We start from the raw sequence: 19,851 nt of genomic DNA, 5'->3' as shown, positions 1-19,851 counted from the left end.
AATGCGTTCCTATGGGCAAAAAAAAAAAAAATTTAAAAAAAATTCAATGCATTCCTATGGAATTCACTAGATGAATTTTCCGTTATAAGAATAGACCCGTGGAATGAATTAAATTTGTCTAGCGAGGCACCACTGTACATGGAAAATTTCTTCCACTCAAGCAATGTTCGTTCCATTCAGCTAAGACAATTGTTGGATAGGCTTTTGAATGATTGAACAGCCTTCTATGTGACGCTTAGGCTGCATACACACAAGGACATCTGTAGCAGAAAATTATATATGTTGTGTATTGAGTCAAAGGATTTTATATCTGTATTATTATTGTCTGTATTTGCATTAGGATAAAGTAACTGCCTTTTGGTTCCAGAGGGTACAGCTACTATTGGTTCATTTAAGCTGCTGTATTTGGATCCTCTGTCTTATTGGTTCCCTCCAAAAGGCAGCACTGTGATTGCCTGATATTGTTCCCTCCAAAATGTATCCCTTCCTAGCCAGTCCCCTGTCCCTATAAATGTAGCCTTCCTGCCCTCACAGTCAGTCTTGTTCACTTTAATAAAGAGCTGTTACTAGAGAACTGTCTCCAGCATGTTATGTCAAGAGAGCTGAAATCACAAACCCCACGTCACAACAACTGGCGACGAGGATGGGATCCGGAATGCTGAGGAGCGGTTAAACACAGCCCTGCCTCAGAGTCCGGATTGCAGCTTAGAACAAGACTCACTGGCCAGCTGAGAAGACGACCCTGCCCGCTAGGACAATGGAGAGTCCAAGGGTATTGGAGCCCTTCCAGCCATCAGAGCCCCACACATGGGAAGACTACGTCGAACGCTTCGAGTTCTTTGCAGTGGCTCAAGGGATCACCGATGCCAGCAAAAGAAGGGCCACATTCCTGAGCTACTGTGGGCCCGAGACCTTCAAGCTGGCCAAGGCATTACTTGCTCCAGCGAAGCTGAGTGAGACATCTCTCAAAGATATTCTTGCCTGCCTAACAAGCCACTTGGCGCCTACTGAGACCAAGATGGCCCGGCGGATGGAGTTCCATAAGAGGCAGCAGCATGCTGGGGAGTCTGTATCCACATTTCTGGCTGAACTCCGGAAGCTCGCTCAGCACTGCGGCTTCCAAAATCTGGAAGAGACTCTCCTGGATCGGTTTATTGGTGGTCTGAGCAGCAAGAAAGCCAGAAGACGCATCGTGGCTAAAGAAGAGGTTACCCTTGCTTCAGCCTTGAAGGAGGCCACCGCCACGGAGAATTATGAAAGAGAGGAGCTTGATGCCAGTCGCAAGGCCACTAAGCCACAGATAGAAGTTGTGCATGCCATGGACGAGCTAGAGGCTACTCCGAGCCAGAGCCCAGTCCGTGGGGTCGAGTTGGTGCGTCAGGCCTGCACAGTGCACAAAGATCGCCGAGGCAGTTGCCCAGGTTGTGGCGGAAACCATGAGCGGAAGAGTTGTCGTTTCAGGGATGCTATGTGCCGGACGTGCGGAAAGACGGGTCACATCGCCAGGGTCTGTAGATCGGCGGCGTCGGGAGCAACAGGAGCACCTAGACTGGAGCATCGCAGACCGCCCACAGCAACTCGTTTTCTAAAGGACTGCCACTACGTAACGGAGATCAACGGGAGGGCCGTGCAGTTTCCAGCGCAAGGCAAGGCACACGTCAAGGTGAAGATTGAGGGTCAGCAGTGCGACATGGAGGTGGACTCCGGATCTGCATTCACCATCGTGTCGGACCAGACCGCGAAGACATTCTTCCCCAGGGGTAAGTTGCCCCCTCTGGAGCCCTTCCCGGCAACCTTGCAGTCGTACTCAGCAGGCCGCATCCATGTTATGGGAATGTGTGCCGTGAGAGTACAGTTCCGGGACAAACAGGCTGTACTCAAACTGGTGATTGCGAAGGGCAGTCGCCCCAGTCTCCTGGGCACTGACTGGTTCCCCGCCCTGGGACTGAGTATCTCAGGGCTTAATTCAATCCAAACCTGCCCTGAGATGAGTGAGGCATTATGCAAGGAATTTGCTGGTCTCTTTAATGGAAAACTGGGTTGTTATAAAGGGCCCCCAGTTGACTTCGAGTTGGACCCCGGTGTGGCCCCAATCCGACTCAAACCAAGGCGAGTGCCATTTGCACTGCAACCCAAGATCGAGGCAGAGCTGGATAAATTGGTCAAGCAGGGAGTTCTCTCACCCGTGGACTCTGCTAAGTGGGAGACTCCAATCGTCACGCCCCTTAAAGCAAATGGGGAAGTCAGGATATGTGCAGATTACAAATGTACTATCAATAAGGCACTCAGGGGAAACTCATACCCCATTCCAGTCGTATCACATCTGTTGGCTAAACTGGCTGGGGGCAAGGTGTTCGCCAAAATTGACCTGGCACAAGCTTACCAACAGCTGCCAGTAACCCCACAATCAGCGGAAGCACAGACTATTGTCACACATAAAGGGGCGTTCAGAGTTAACAGATTACAGTTCGGAGTTTGTGTGGCCCCAGGGATTTTTCAAGGGCTCATGGAACGCCTGTTAAGAGGTCTGCCGGGGGTCTTGCCATTTTTTGATGACGTTTTGATTGCTGGAAAAGACCCACAGGAACTGGTTGCGCGTGTCCGTGCAGTGTTGCTCAAGTTCAAGGAGGTGGGGTTGCAACTGAAAAAAGAAAAATGCAGTTTTGGGGTGCCAACTGTGGATTTCTTGGGGTTTAAAATTGATGCATCAGGCATCCACCCCACAGATGCTAAGATTAAGGCCATCATCGAGGCACCACGACCACAGAACAAGACGGAGTTGCAGTCATTCCTGGGACTTATTAACTTTTATCATTCGTTCTTACCCCAGAAAGCTTCGGTAGCTGAACCATTACATAGACTATTGCAGAAAAAGAATGTGTGGCGATGGGGGCGGGAGCAGCAGAAGGCTTTTGACTCCTTGCGAGGAATGCTGAGTAGCAGGAGCGTCCTTGCTCATTATGATGAGTCAAAGCCGCTGGTCCTGGCATGTGATGCCTCTCAATACGGTCTGGGGGCTGTGCTGAGTCATAGGGAACCGGATGGGTCGGAAAAGCCCATCTCTTTCTATTCCCGTACGTTGTCGCCCACAGAGCGCAACTATGCTCAAATTGATAAAGAGGCACTGGCTATTGTGTCCGGAATCAAAAGGTTCTATGATTATTTGTACGGTCGCCATTTCTCCATTGAAACGGACCACAAACCACTGTTAGGGTTGTTCAACCCAAACAAACAAACGCCACAAATTCTCTCCCCCAGAATGTTGCGTTGGTCAATATTCCTGAATGGGTTCCAGTACACCTTGACCCATGTGCCGGGGAAACAGTTGTGCCATGCTGATGCGCTGAGTCGATTGCCCCTTCCTGGCGGGAGCAATGAGGATCCTGCTCCGGCGGAGCACATTATGATGCTAGAAACACTTCCGGGGGCTCCTGTAACAGCTACGGATATAGCTGAGAAAACTAGGAAAGATGCTGTTCTCTCCCGTGTGCTCACTTGGGTGGGGAGGGGGTGGCCAGGTGGTCCGCATGAAGAAAAATTCAGGCCTTATGCGACAAGGCAGCACGAATTGTCCATGCATAAGGGTTGTCTCCTATGGGGAGATAGGGTGATCATCCCAGCACCACTGAGAAACAGGGTTCTTGAGACGCTTCACATGGGACACCCGGGAATGGTCAGGATGAAGTCGCTAGCCCGATGTTATGTGTGGTGGCCTGGAATGGACCAGAACATAGAACAATGGGTACGAACATGCAAGGCATGCCAAGAGGTGCGGCCAGAAGTGGCCAGAGCACCAGTCCACTGGTGGGAGCAGTCCAGGACTCCCTGGAGCCGGCTGCACATAGATTTTGCTGGGCCATTCCAAGGGAAGGTCTTTTTGGTTATCGTTGATGCATATTCCAAATGGTTAGAAGTGGCGATGGTCCCTAGCATGGCATCAGCTGCCGTAATCAAGGTGTTGAGGCAGCTGTTTGCAACCCACGGGTTACCTGAGACCATTGTATCAGATAATGGGGCAGCTTTTGTATCCCAAGAATTCAGGGCATTCTTGGCTGATAACTTCATAAGAGGGGTCACATCCGCGCCCTTTCACCCATCCTCCAATGGGCAGGCTGAGCGCATGGTACGAACAGCCAAAGAATCCATTGCGCGCTTAATGGAGGGTAACTGGTCGGCTCGCATTGCACGAATGTTATTTTTGCAGCATGCGACGCCGTGTACTGCGACGGGCAAGTCGCCAGCCGAGCTGCTCTTAGGTAGAAGACTGGTAACGGTGCTGGATTATGTCCACCCAGATAAAATGCCAAACCGTAATTCAAGAGCAACCCCCCAGGATGAGACTGACACAACAAGGTATCTCGCCCCTGAAGATCTGGTCTGGGTGAGGAACTATTCACGAGGTCCGCGGTGGGTGGCCGGTGTGATCACCCGGGCTAGTGGACCTGTGTCCTATTATGTGACCTTGGAAAATGGGCAGGTTTGGAAGAGACATATAGATCAGCTGAGGCGCCGGGCGCTCAGCAGGGAGGAGTCAGATAATTCATCCCTGGCTAATGACGCACAGCTGCAAGACCAGAGTGAAGATGGCCCAGAGGTGCAGTCACCAGGGGCTTCAGCAAATGAACCAGGGTCTGCTAGTCCTCAGGATGACGAGGTACAGGTAGGGGACCCTGAGGTGTCTGGGACTCCATCTGTTCCTGACGAAACCCCTATAGCAGCCCCTCCACCACAGGTAACACCCAATCCAGAACCTGCAACACCTGTTGTCAGGAGATCAGGTAGAAGTTGTAGGACCCCACAGTACCTGAGGGATTACGTCTGCTGTGCTCACTAGGGGGGGAGGGGTGTTGTGTATTGAGTCAAAGGATTTTATATCTGTATTATTATTGTCTGTATTTGCATTAGGATAAAGTAACTGCCTTTTGGTTCCAGAGGGTACAGCTACTATTGGTTCATTTAAGCTGCTGTATTTGGATCCTCTGTCTTATTGGTTCCCTCCAAAAGGCAGCACTGTGATTGCCTGATATTGTTCCCTCCAAAATGTATCCCTTCCTAGCCAGTCCCCTGTCCCTATAAATGTAGCCTTCCTGCCCTCACAGTCAGTCTTGTTCACTTTAATAAAGAGCTGTTACTAGAGAACTGTCTCCAGCATGTTATGTCAAGAGAGCTGAAATCACAAACCCCACGTCACAACAATATATAGTTTTATTTTGCCCACGCTCAACATGTTGGTTTCAATCTAGATTCATCCTGCTGCCCATAATGGTGGTTTTGGTTACTTGCAGTGGTGTGGTAATGGGTGGGGTGGGGGGGTGCCACGCTGGGCGGGGGGGGGCAGCAGGCTGGACGGGGGTGACCACCTCCAACTGCTGCTGCCGCTGCGAGCGCCCTCACCGCCCAAGTGGAGGCGATGTCGGGGTGCGCTGCGGAAAGAGCTCTGGCAGCTTCCGAGCCCGGCTCCTCCACGGCCTCTGCTCCCTGCCGGAGGAGACGCCCTCCGTCGGCAGCGCAGCCCTTGCCCACCTCCACGATGGCCCTGAAGAAAGCCAGGCGGCGGGCAAGCAGGACCAGCCCCCATGGAGCCAGCGCAAACTGGCTGTGAGGAGAACCACCTCAAGCACGGTAAGGACGGGTGGAGGGAGGGCCAGAGGGAGAGGCGTCATCGCGGCACCGCATCGTATGCCACTGGTTACTTGATGCATTTTTGAAAGCCCTGCCCTTGATTATATTATCCTTTCTTTCTTCTTCTCCCTGTGCATGTGGATGAAGAAGGAAGCATGGATTGTGATCTTGGTAAACGCTCACCCATAATGTCATTGGGAAACTGGGCCTGCCTCCATCTGTGTTAATCTGTTTTAAAATGGACACACTGTAGGGTAATGCAGAATCAATCTGCAATGAGATTTTATTCACAATGAAACCAGCTTCTCAAGAAGCTATTAACAGGGACATATATATATATATATGGGACCCAGGTGGCACTGTGGTTAAACCACTGAGCCTAGGGCTTGCTGATCAGAAGGTTGGCGGTTCGAATCCCTGTGACGGGGTGAGCTCCCGTTGCTTGGTCCCAGCTCCTGCCAACCTAGCAGTTCGAAAGCACGTCAAAATGCAAGTAGATAAATAGGAACCGCTACAGCGGGAAGGTAAACGGCGTTTCCATGTGCTGCTCTGGTTTGCCAAAAGCGGCTTTGTCATGCTGGCCACATGACCTGGAAGCTATACGCCGGCTCCCTCGGCCAATAATGCAAGATGAGCGCCGCAACCCCAGAGTCGGTCACAACTGGACCTAATGGTCAGGGCCCCCTTTACCTTTTATATATATACACCGTATATATATGCATGGACTGAATAGGGGGGGGGAGTACTCATTTTATTGATTCTCTAATAAAATGTCATGTGTATGCAGCTGATGGGTTTTGTTTCTACATGATGATTAAGATATCATATCTAACTAAATACAATAAAGCCATCAAGTGTGGCTTACTGTGTGGCCACATGAAGTGATTTTAAATCAGCCTCCATGTGGTAAGCATCACATGTAAGCCAGCCCTACATCACCACAAGCTAACTTTAACATGTTAGTTTTAAACCGTGGCACATATGTCATCTGAATGTACCTCCACAGGGTGATACACCTTATGTAGTAGGGCAGCGCAAAGCCACATTTCCAGTGTTTCATGTTAAATGACAGATCTTATATTCAAATGAAGTATTTGTTTAGCATATGTGTTTCACATGATAAACTATCCTATAGTGACTACTTTGAAAGGGTACATTTGATTGTAATCATCAGCAGGGAGGAAAATGAGGTTTAGCAGTGAGTGCAGAAGAAATATATTTGATTTACTTTCTATTGATTTGATTTCTGTACTGTGCAGCATTACAAATCCTTGAAACAGTTTACAACATTAAGAAAGACATCAATGCTATACAAAGAGCAAATACCATAGACAGTGTATGTCAAAGAGCCAGTTGTACATGTCAGCCATCTTCCAACTGTACTTCCTCTAACCAACTGGAAAGGACCCATTGGTGTCACAGTCTGTGAGCAGCTGCCCTGGGTGGTGAGTCACTGAACTGCAGGTGTCAGCTTCTCATTGAAGGACCATATGACTTTTGACTGGCTGGTCAACTGGATCCTCCTGGGCAGAAAGTATTGTAGCTCTGTGAGGGGGGGGGCTACCATTCCCAGGATTCTTTGTGGAAGATGTGCTTTAAATGTGCATTGGATGTGCTTTAAATTTATGGCGTGGATCTACCCATTATGACTCTGAATACCGATTATGAGCTATTGCCTTCATGTGCTGCTTTCCAAAGGTATGTGCTTGGCCACTTTGAAGAAGGGATGCTAAGCTAGATACAGTCATACCTCAGTTTAAGTATGCTTTGGTTTGAGTACTTTCAGTTTAAGTACCCTGCGGACCCGTCTGGAATGGATTAATCCACTTTCCATTACTTTCAATGGGAAAGTTCGCTTCAGGTTAAGTACGCTTCAGGTTAAGTACGGACTTCCGGAAGCAATTGTGTTTGTAAACGGAGGTACCACTATATCCATTTATGCTGAATCCTGTTGGGAAACCAACTCATCCACCCACTAGGTTGGACTTCTGTTCATGCCAGTGATTTGTTCAACCCCCTTTCTGGTTAAAGGTAAGCTGATTAGAAGGGGCCTGGCATTCTTAGATCCATAGCTGTCAAGTGCTCCCTTTTTTAAAAGGGAAATTCCCTTATGTGAATAGGCTTCCTCACGAGAAAAGGGAAAACTTGACAGCTATGCTTGGATCCCTTCACCACAATAGGACAATTCTGACAAACCTCCTTGTGTGATCAAAGAACACAGGGGGAGGCAGTCTATCCTTGATGTACTACAGATGTGCAAGTGGAGTGCACATCGGCTCGCTCAGTGCAGAGTCTATACAATCAGGAATATTGCAGCAGGTGGAGTTACTCAATGTGTGTTCAGTACTAATATCCATATATAATTGAATGTGTTATAGGCTCTGCTCAGACATGAAGCATGGTGCCAAGGGGCCTGGGGTTTGCCCCTGATCACCCTGCAGATTCAATAGTGTGGGTCAAGTACTGCCTTTATCAATACAGACAGCTAAGCAAATTCATGGCAGAAAACCTTATCACTTGATGAGTGTTTTTTTTGTTTTTTGTTTTGTTTGGGGCTGATGTCAAAGAAGGTTTTGTCTTAGCATTTTACCCCCAGTTATCACCATGGTGTCTCGGGAGCTTCAAAGATATTGTGTAAAATAAACAAAGACATACTTTTTCTTCTTCACTTGCAAATTATGTGTTAGAGGTTTGGGATTGTGGATATTTTTAACTTTTTATTTGGAGTAGTTAAATTTAATGGATGGTAAAAATCCATGGTCATTCTCAGCTCCTGAAGAAATGAGTTCCATACTCAGTTTCTCCAATTACTGCACTTCAAGTTAGCTGTAAATTCTTATGGTGAGATTCCTGTTTTTGGTGGAGGAAAGTTGCTTCAATTAAATGATCAAACTGAGCTGATGGGGCAAGTGTCTTACATTAAATGTGCAATCAGAGAAGTCACCTCCATGTATTTGCTGTACTTTTTTGGGGGGGAGGGGATAGGTCTTTTCTGTTTTATCTCCCACCTTGCCATTATGCAGATGATTGGATCAAAGTCTGGAGGGTTTTGACAGGAGGCAGCTAAAGCTTTTGGAACTCTGAGAAACACAAGAGGCATGGAATGTGGAATGTACAAGCAGGTTAAATCTTTCCCATAAAATGAAAATGATTAGCAGCAGGGGAGGCAGGGTCAATATCTGCATTCTTGCTATTGTTAACATTGTCACCTTTAACATTCAGGTTACAGTTTGTCTTTCTGCAGGTTCAGGAAGGCATTGTTGCTTTGGCTATATCCTTTGCACAGGTAATACATGGGTTAAAAAAGAAACAAGTACACAGAGCATCTGTACTTTAAAATTCTGAAGTCACATGATAGTGCCACTATGGCCATAGGAATAAAATGGGAAATGTTTCTTACTTGAGAATATTGTCAATATTACAGATATTACACTATTGCAGATATTAAGGTAAAGGTAAAGGACCCCTGGATGGTTAAGTCCAATCAAAGGCGACTATGGGGTGCGGTGCTCATCTTGCTTTCAGGCCAAGGAAGCCGGCGTTCGTTCACAGACAGCTTGCCATCTCATGTGTGACTAAACAACTTCTGGCGCAACAGAACACTGTGACGGAAAGCAGACCACACAGAAAAACCATTTACCTTCCTTCCTGCTGCAGCGGTACCTATTTATCTACTTGCACTGGTATGCTTTTGAACTGCTAGGTTGGCAGAAGCTGGGACAGAGCAATGGGAGCTCACCCTGTTGCACATATTCGAACTGCCGACCTTCCAATCAGCAAGCCCAAGAGGCTCAGTGGTTTAGACCACAGCGCCACCCGCGTCCCCTATCAACCTCAGCATTGTCTACATGGCCTGGCAATGGCTTTCTGGGCTTGAGATATGAGATGCTCCCAGGTTTACTTGGAGATGACAGGGATTGAACCTGAAACCTTTCACATGCAAAACATGTGCTCTATCACTGAGCCATCTCCAAAAGGATGTTTGAGTAAACTGCTGGGCACTTTCATGCCTGTTTTTCACCATATGGTGTTGCTAGGCCTGCCTGCCACTGCCCCAGTTACCTGCTGCTCTCCAGGTGGACATTTGGGGGGGGATGTCCCATGGCCTGTGGGACCCTGGACCTCCCACCTGAGGTCCAAACCTAGTTGCACCATTCCAACCCTTCCTTGAGGTGCCAGACATTGAACCTGGTACCTTTTACATGCAAACCGAATGCTCTACCACTGATCTACCGTCCTGTTCCATGCATTAATCTGGAAGTATTGAAGGGAGAGGTTTGCCAATTGTGTTATTGAGCTAGATCTGATCCTATAGTTTGCATTGCCCCCCCCCATATTCCTCCTAAAATGCTTCTTAAAGAAGCTTTCCTCTTTGCCTCTATGCCTCTGTGTGTTAAAGTGCAATGTCACAGTGAGACTGGCTATCAAGGCCAAGAGCTGACCTTGTCTGGCTTGTCTGGAACACAGAATGAGAGGCAGAGAGGTTTATCAGCGGTACTGCCAGCCTGACGCTGACGCTGGAATCCTTGACGCATAGTCTTACTCAAGGCTGAGTGAGGATGCTACCGGGGCAGCATGAGTCAGCATGTGTTTATGCACAGGACCGGACACAGGAAGATCCATATATGTACTTGTGACCCCCTTGCGTGCACACATTTACAGAGGAGGGGGAAAGGAGCCCAAGGAGTGTATAAGAAGCTTTGCAATTTGTGTTTCTTTACTCTTGTCATGAGCTGATCACCTTGAGTCTCTTATTAATAAGAAATTAAAATTCTTTCTCTGAATTCAACCCCGGTGTCATCATTGACTATCTCTGTCCTGCCTGGGCGCAACTTAAAGGACCCTTAGTAGCTGATAAGGCTACAGCATAAATTAGGTGGGTTCGCTTAAAAATGTGGACAGAACAAAATTACCCTCCATCCCTAAATATGGTAACAGCTTTCAACTCTTTTAAAAGCTCTTGACTGTCTCCAGCTTGTCTAACTTTCCCCATCAAACTGAGGAAGGTTTGGTTCTGAAATTTCTGCTTCCTGTCTGAGGGGTGGGTGGGAAACCTACCACAAAATTTCTCACCTAATCATTTCATAATGACCCATCATGAAGTCTTCATCTTTTTCAGAGAGCGGAACTGACCTGAGGACCATTGTTTGAATAAAATCGACAGACTGAAATTACAACGCAGCTTCTTTTACAACTTGTCCCTTATGCTTCAGTTATCAATGGGAGCTGATTTAAGACAGCAGGCAAATGAGAAACATGCGTGCTACATTGTGGTGAGTGTGGTGCCAATTAAAATGCCATCCTTTGTGAGACTTCAAAGATAACAATCCGTTCCCAGCCCACAAAAGCATTATTAGAAAATAGAACTGAAGTCTCACTGAGGGGGCTCATTGAGATGGAGGCTGGGACAGACAAAATGGCCGCTTCAGGACAGCGGCTTTCAATATCTTGGCTGATCCTTCTGTCACAATTTATGTTTGTTTGCTGTTGATGCTGTTGGTTTGGATTTTGTTATTTCTTTTTTAAAATGCTAAGATGAATTAATTTAAAAACAGTGTATGATTTGCTCAATCATACAAACCGGTCGAATGGCGGTGCACTCTGTGTTGTCCAATTAAAGATGGCACAGTCCTGGCTGATAGGGCACAGGGGGTGAGTGCCAGGGCTAGGTGGCCCCCCGAACTCCCCCCCATGGATTAGTGGGGACTCCAGGGGTCCAGCAGAGCATGGGATCTCGCCCTAACCCAATCTTCTCGTTATGAGCACTAGATAAACTTTATTTCGGCCATAGGCCCATAATGTACTGCAACCAAGAATAAAAACAGTATAAAACTGACATACATAAAAACAATCAGACAAATTAAAAACATAAAAGAATCAGAACAATCAGGCAAAATTAGTGGATCTTCCGATCAGAGGTAAAAGCCAAAAAAAAAAAAAAGTTTAAAGACGAAATTAGGTGTAAATTAACTGATATGGTAAAATGGAAGCCAAAGTTGTATAAGAAAGGAAATGAAAAAGTTTTTAAGTTAGAGGAATATATATATATAAGTAATCTGCCAAAAATAAAAGAGGAACAATTAGTGATTCTAAATTTCCCAAATAACAGTGCAAGATGTATTAGAGGCAATGAATTGGACAAAAAGTGGCAAGTCTCCGGGACCAGATGGACTAATGGCAAAATATTATAAAAAGCTAAGTGAGGAATTAGTAAATAATTAGTAATAAACCTCAAAACATGTAAATTTTGAGAGGTTGCATTCTAAAATAAACACAACACAAATTATGCACAAAGCTAATTGAATAATTAGCATTTTCAATTAGAAGTGCAAAGAGAAGTCACCTGACAGATTTATCTAGGATGGAAATTGCATAATGAACTGTTTTAGTCCTGTTTTTGTTGTCCAGTGCAACTAGACACTCTGAAGTCTGAATCTTATTTACCACACATTTTTGAAGTGCTTTTTGAGGTCTAGGACAGTCCAAAGAAGTAGACCGAATGTCTCCAACTTCAGAGTGGCTACTTTGCATCCCATATGTGGAAGAACGGAGAACAGTTTCACTACCAAACTCATGACAAACAAGGATTATGAATAGGATTTTTTTTTTAAAAGAGAACATTACTCCAAAATCATGGCCTATGCCTTGAGCTGAAATTATGTTTGACAAATGGGTAAGGAGAGACAAAGGACAAGTGCTTTTGAAAACAACTCCAGAAAATTTAGATGCATAGAGATCAAAGCTGAAGAAATATATCCATTGCCCAAGCATCGGGAGTTTGTGTTCTCTTTTCAGAACTTGAACATGTGTGGCAGAGTGTGGTTAAAGCTTTTAAGAAAAGCAGAGGACTCTTTCCAAACAGTCCTTTTATGGAGGAAGGCAGTCGCGTGAAGCTCGCTCTGAAGAAACCCAGACGCACCAGGGTCAAACCATGTAATGTATGTAATCTCTCCTCAACCACCACCCTAATATTTTCTCTTTCTCTTTTTATCTCCTACAAAAACCCTTTCTTTTCTCTCTTTTTTTTTTTGCAAAGGCTGCAATCTGCAGTGGAAGACTGGTGTGGGGCATGAAGGGTTTCCTTTAACCCTTTCCCTTCAGCCCCATCTTTTGATGTGAATCACTTCTCCCCAGCTGTTTTCCACGAAGCAACAAGAACACTGGGGTACCCATGATTTTACATGAAGGGAGGCAAGTGGCAAGTGATTTTTAGCTGCTTTTCCATTGCTGGTTACAGTCTCAACATCTGTGTCTTGTGAAAAAGAAAAGAGCACAGCAAGACAAAACCAAGTGACTCATTTTAGCATTGCTCAGTATTGCTACTTTGGTCCAATACAAAAGGTACAGGGTGCCAATTTTTGCCAGTCATGCAACTTTCTAAAAACAGGAGCTTATGAAGCAAGCCCCAAAGAAAAGGGGGTGACCCCCCCACTCCCACCCCTATAATTCAAGTACTGTTCCAGTGCTTGGCAGTCTATAAGTAACATGGATATTGTGCTTGGCAGTACATAGAAAATTAACATATACCGAGTCTGACCACTGGTCCATCTAGCTCAGAATTGTGTAATAGAATCATAGAGTTGGAAGAGACCACGAGGGCCATCCAGTCCAACCCCCTGCCAAGCAGGAAATACCATCAAACCATTCCTGACATATGGCTGTCAAGCCTCTGCTTAAAGACCTCAAAAGAAGGAGACTCCACCACACTCCTTGGCAGCAAATTCCACTGTCAAACAGCTCTTACTGTCAGGAAGTTCTTCCTAATGTTTAGGTAGAATCTTCTTTCTTGTAGCTTGAATCCATTGCTCCGTGTCCACTTCTCTGGAGCAGCAGAAAACAACCTTTCACCCTCTTCTATATGACATCCTTTTATATATTTGAACATGGCTATCATATCACCCCTAAACCTTCTCTTCTCCAGGCTAAACATACCCAGCTCCCTAAGCCATTCCTCATAAGGCATTGTTTCCAGGCTTTTGACCATTTTGGTTGCCCTCCTCTGGACACGTTCCAGCTATACAATATCCTTCTTGAACTTTGGTGCCAGAACTGGACACAGTATTCCAGGTGAGGTCTGACCAGAGCGGAATACAGTGGTACTATTACTTCCCTTGATCTAGATGCTATACTTCCCTTGATCTTGATGCAGCCCAGAATTGCATTGGCTTTTTTAGCCGCTGCATCACACTGTTGACTCATGTCCACTCACTGGCAGCAAGATTTCAGTCAGGGTCTCTCCCAGCCCTACTTGAAGATGCTGAGGATTGAACCTGGGACCTTCTCAAAGGCAGATGCCCTCTCACTGAGCTATGGCCCTTCCCACAAGTGGAGGGGGATGCTATGTGCCTCGGTCTTTGCCCATTTCCCATGCAGATATGTTTTTTTGGAATTGGCTTTACGCTGAGGGTCAAGCTAGAAGTGAAGTTAGTTCATATGCGTTTTGGTGATGTGAAAAAGTAGCGATGGGGCAGCCTGAGCAACTCAAGATGGCAAGGATAGAATGAGTCAGGCTGAAACCTTCCCATGATATGGCCATAGCTATTTCAGAGAGGAGATTTTTATGGGGAGAGAAAGAATTAAACTTACACACTCCACCATGGTATACTGGAGGAAGGCGAGAAGCATCAGGGAGAATGGGACAAAAATCTGAAGTCTGTCTTCTCCTGGTGCTGTGAATGTCGTTATCCCAATGCTAACACCAAGAGAAGGAAGCCTGGATGGGAGCTGAATGAGAGAAGCACTTTCTCCCTTTTGTGTCCACCCCACCCCAAACCACCACTGTCAAGGGAATGAAGCCTGTGCAGAACCTCAGCCAGGAGAGAGCCTGGTAGTCAGGTGGATGGCTGAGTGACTCCACCTTGGGACGAGGAAGCTTCCAACGCTCCTGAAACTGCAGAACCACCTGGTAGGGGGAGGGAGAACTTTCACTTTGTAAGACCCTCATGGATTGGCTGAGACTTTGCTTGTGAATGGAGGAGGCACAGTCCCCTGGGCACAACAGCATACACCGCAAGTGCCTCATTTTAAGTGGGACATCCCAGATCACATAAGCCAATCCTGGCTTCTGCTTGGATCCCAGATTGTCTTGCTTTTTTGGTCCAGTGCTCTGGCGTGGGTCTTTCCAGTCCAGCGCTCTGGCGATCATCAGCAGGGTTGCGACAGAGCCCTTTCCTTCCACTGCTCTGGGATGACCCTGCAGACAATCACCATAGCACCAGATTGGATGGCATCTGCCTCCTGATGTCTCATTTTGGGGATGAAAACATAGGGGGGAATATGCATATGAGGGGCTTATTCTTGAGGAAACAGGTGAGGCTGTGCAAAATGTTGCTTCTTACTGCAAAACGTTTAGGGTTCATTGAGCTGGACGAAGAAGCAATGCTGCTATCAGCTGAATTGGATACTAGGTTTTGGGTACGTTTTTAAAGTATTAGTCTCCTTATGAAATATCAACAACCTCAGATATGCAGATGACACAACCTTGATGGCAGAAAGTGTGGAGGAATTAAAGAACCTTTTAATGAGGGTGAAAGAGGAGAGCGCAAAATATGGTCTGAAGCTCAACATCAAAAAACCCAAGATCATGGCCACTGGTCCCATCACCTCCTGGCAAATAGAAGGGGAAGAAATGGAGAAAGTGAGAGATTTTACTTTCTTGGGCTCCTTGATCACTGCAGATGGTGACAGCAGTCACGAAATTAAAAGACGCCTGCTTCTTGGGAGAAAAGCAATGACAAACCTAGACAGCATCTTAAAAAGCAGAGACATCACCTTGCCAACAAAGGTCCGTATAGTTAAAGCTATGGTTTTCCCAGTAGTGATGTGTGGAAGTGAGAGCTGGACCATAAAGAAAACTGATCGCCGAAGAATTGATGCTTTTGAATTATGGTGCTGGAGGAGACTCTTGAGAGTCCCATGGACTACAAGAAGATCTAACCTATCCATTCTGAAGGAAATCAGCCCTGAGTGCTCACTGGAAGGACAGATTGTGAAGCTGAGGCTCCAATACTTTGGCCACCTCATGAGAAGAGAAGAATCCTTGGAAAAGACCCTGATGTTGGGAAAGATTGAGGGCACTAGGAGAAGGGGACGACAGAGGACAAGATGGTTGGACAGTGTTCTCGAAGCTACGAACATGAGTTTGACCAAACTGCGGGAGGCAGTGCAAGACAGGAGTGCCTGGCGTGATATGGTCCATGGGGTCACGAAGAGTCGGACAGGACTAAACGACTAAACAAACAAACAAAGTCTCCTTATGCAAGGTAGGAGCTCTCCCCCCCCCATCCCATGCCCGACTATTTCAGCGATAACAGGAGCAGGCTGTCAGCCGGTTCTACTGACAGCTGTGTGATTAGCTGCTCCTTCTCCTTTGTGCTGTTTATGGGTCCAATTTTCAAGGAGTCGGTAGTGGGGCCAAAGGAGGAAGGTGGGAATTCTTAGAGTCTAAGACTTAAGACCCTGCCAATGTCACTCAGTCCAACCGAAAGAATGGAAATTACAAAAAGATGTTCTTACAAGCATAAGGAGATAGTGCCAAAATTACACAGTCAGCATAGCAAATGACTGTAATGGATTTTGACACGAAGGCTACTCAATCACTGCTTCACCAATCAGGAAGAAAGAAGAATGGGAAACTTCTGCATGTTTCCGGAGATGTTCACTACGTTCTGCGAAAAAGAGGGGCTGGGAGCCCCACACCGCTGACATATTTATGGCTCTTTGTTTCACACATGTGTGGATATTGGCCCATAAAGCGAGGCTGTATGTGCATGTGTGCGATTTATCTGGCTTCTGGTAAACAAACAAATAGGAGATTCCTGTGGCTTTATCCCTTGGCTGTGGTCCACAGAGGCAGTGGTCAATGGGGAGTGGGGACTTAATCTACGTAATGGATCATTGCCTCTCCCCCCACCGATAAATATCTCTCTGATTGCATTCACTATGGAGACAAGCAGGAGTTGGAGCAGAAATTAGTTATGCTGAAAACATGCGAGAAATGGAGAGCATCGAACCATTAAGGCAAGCCCTTTCCATTTAAAATGGCCTGCTTAGGGCTCATGTATAAATGAATCATATGACTTAAGGGAGTTAGTACATTTAGATATCGGTTCCCATATACATATTGCAGAGAAGCAAAGAACTCTGTCTCTGTCTCTCTGATCTGGCCCTTGCAGAAGCCCTTCTTTAGGGAAAACAGGCACCAGCATCATGGATATGCAGTGGGCAAGGAAGAACTATCAAACCATTTTTAATTCTTAAAAGCTTCCCTTGAAAAAGTAGCCATTTGACCTTGAATGTAGCAGGAACATTCTGAAGTGTGAGGTAATGGAGTTACTGTCATTGAGACGGGACTGTTGTTGAACAGCAGATATCTGAAGCGCCTTCATTTCCCAAAGAGACTAATCCTGACCAGATTGATAGCAGGACCTCCCATATGAAATGAATATGCAGAACTGCCATGTACTGACTCAGAATATTGGTCCTCCGAGTCCAGAGTTGGGGAAGCTGTGCCACTCCAGATATTGTTAAACTGCAGCTCCCATCAACCCTAACCACTAGCCCTGCTGGCTGGAGCTGATGGGAGTTGGAGAGCCACATATCTGGAGGACCAAAGGCTTCCCAACCCTTGGTCTAACCCAATACTGGCTAACTCAGTGTGCTCAGTGCTATTTTTCTAGGAAAAGAGATGCCAGAACACCTCCCTCGTTCTCTTGGAATGGCAATGGCGCCCACCCGAGAGCCGCCACAACTGAGTTCCAGCGAGTTCTGGCTCAAGAAAAGCCCTGAGTGTGCTCCCAGCACTGGTTTGGGAAGCATAAGATCACAAGAAGAGCCTTCTGGTTCAAGCCAATGGCCCATCTAGTCTCACATGATTTATTTTACACCTGAATTGACCACCCTGAACTCCTATTCAATGAAGCCGTCATCTGCACATGTGTAACAGCTGTCTGAAATGTATACACCCCAGCTTAATCATAGCTTGCATTTTCAAACTGGATGGATGCTGCTTTGAAAGAAAACACATTGAACTTCAACATTTCTCAGAAAACTGCAAGATAGATATGGATTGTGGCTAACAGCATGTGCACTTGGCCTCGGACACCAGCAGTGGGAATGCACTGGAGCAGGAGTAAATAGTAATGTGTACACAGCCAAATGCTCAATCCCAGCACGTGACCCATCACTGAGCATTAAAAGCAACTTAGCTGCTTGCTGAACCAATACCTATTTGTGTCTTCCGGGATGAGGAATTAGGCAACAATACCATGGGAATCCCAAGGCTGGGAAATAGCATTCTTTTTTCTCTCTTTTTTTTACAAGAAATGTGATATTTGACATTTAAAGGAAATGCACATGGAAAACAAATGCTCAAAGCCCAGACACACGCCATACTGATTATTATCATATTGGACTAGTCATCTACAGTTTGTTTATTTTAGGGGGAAGGTACAGAGATTCAGTCACATGTTATTGTCGCACATTGAAGCCAGAGCGGAATAAATTCAATGTGTCTAAAATTGAGTGAAAACCACACTGGCCAACAATAACAGCAGAAAAGAATTAGGACTGATCTGGGGCAGCAGAATGGTGGGACTGACTGCCTTGTGGAGGTGCCCTAGCGGTGATTCTGTACAGCTCTATCATTGCTGGGTGCTGAGGAGCACTGTGAATGGGTCTTTGCGGAACGCAATGACCAGCTGGTCCTTGGCACTTGCAGAGTGCTGTGCACGGGACTATGCAAGATTTGATGACTGGCTGGTGGCTGGAGTCTGCTCTGCAAAGTCCCATGCAGAGCACTTGCCTTCACAGGCAGTAGCTTTGCCTGCACAGTTCGATTGCAAACTATGTGGACAAAAATGAGTCGCCTGACGTGACAATGATCTTTGGTGATTGACAGGTGGATGACTCTGCCCACCTGTCAAGCATGACCCACAGTGGGTAGGGGAGACAAGGATTCAGTCTGCTGACCAGATTCAGTTCTCCACAATAGAGATTTTAGGCTAAGGGTGGTAAACCTATGACCCAGGGGCTCAGGTGTGGCACATCCCGCTTCACGAATTGGAGCCTTGCCTTGTCTGCTGCTGCCACCACTACCATACTTGCTGCTACCGCCACCTTTTCCGCCCACCCTGCCACCTCTGCTACTGGTGGAGAAATGGTGCTGGCTTGGCACCAATTTCAGGTGAAAGGTGGCAAGGCAGGCAGAGCTGCCGCCTGAGGGCTTCTGCCACCTGAGGCAACCTCCTCAGTCTGCCTAATGGTGGGTCCTATCCCACCTATCTGCATGGGCCCTATGCGGCTAATTCCATTTGGCTTTTGGTGTTCAGCAGATCCCAATGTCATGCCACTTGCTTCCTCTGCTCATCCAGCTTCAACCCATAGGAAGGCTGGGTGGGAGGAGGGTGTATTGGTTCCTGTTGTCTAAACATGCTCCACTTATTTATAGAGAGAAGCCCATGGTGCATGCTCCCTCCCCCACCAAGCTTTCAACCTGGAAAGGCTTGGCTAGAGGAGGGAATATTGGTCACCATTGCCTAAAGGCATTCACCTCTCCATTGGGTAACAACACCCAACCATATGTACTCCATGCATGGAATCCAAATCCAAATAAAAGGCTGGGTGGGAGGGTGGAAATGCCTTTGAAAACATGGGTTGGTCCGATGTCAGCCAGCCCAATTTGCTTGTTCAAATGCCTGGATTGCCCCGAGTCCTGCTTGAGGTGGGAAGGAGACAGAGGGAACAAGGTGGATGGGATGATGGGGGGGGGTGAGAGCCTGAGGAGAGCTTTGAAGATGCAAAATGAACCAGCTGACCCTGTCACTGGTGTACATCAAAGCCAGCCAGGCCCCGACTGACTGTGTGGCCCCCAATTGATTTTAATGTGGCTTAATGGCCCTTGTTAGGAAAAAGAGCCCCTAAGCCTGCTTTAAATTACAATCCTGTAAAATGTCATTTCATTTCTTTCTTTTTTTAAAAGCAGCACAAGTCTTTAGTCTTCATGGCTGTAGAGCAAAGCTGTCTGAATCACATTATTTTGATGTGTTTTCAAAAGCTGTCTCAATTCTCAGGCACTGTCTTATGATTGTCAACTTTAGAGTAGGTTTACTATCCTTGCAGCTGCACACCTCCTTATAAAAGGCACTACTGTTGGTGTCACAATGGGCCACAACCAATTCATCAGAAAATAAATACTATATATAAATAATGCTGAAAGTCAAACTAGACATG

At 46.6% G+C, this 19,851-nt stretch overlaps 1 protein-coding gene across 1 annotated transcript in view; it reads left to right on the top strand.

The window, feature by feature from the left end:
• The first annotated feature begins 1,318 nt into the window (after positions 1 to 1,318).
• The window catches only part of LOC132592675 (uncharacterized protein K02A2.6-like), a 37,846-nt gene continuing 19,313 nt past the window's right edge, over positions 1,319 to 19,851 (top strand). The window contains exon 1 of the mRNA XM_060279129.1: positions 1,319 to 4,469. Within this exon, the coding sequence (XP_060135112.1) occupies positions 1,319 to 4,469 (3,151 nt within the window). The remainder of the gene's footprint in view (positions 4,470 to 19,851) is intronic.

Source organism: Zootoca vivipara, chromosome 9 (genome assembly GCF_963506605.1).
Source record: "Zootoca vivipara chromosome 9, rZooViv1.1, whole genome shotgun sequence".
In the NCBI taxonomy this organism is placed as follows: domain Eukaryota; kingdom Metazoa; phylum Chordata; class Lepidosauria; order Squamata; family Lacertidae; genus Zootoca; species Zootoca vivipara.
Note: the sequence above shows the minus strand (reverse complement) of the source record. Positions and strands in the feature narration are given on the sequence as shown.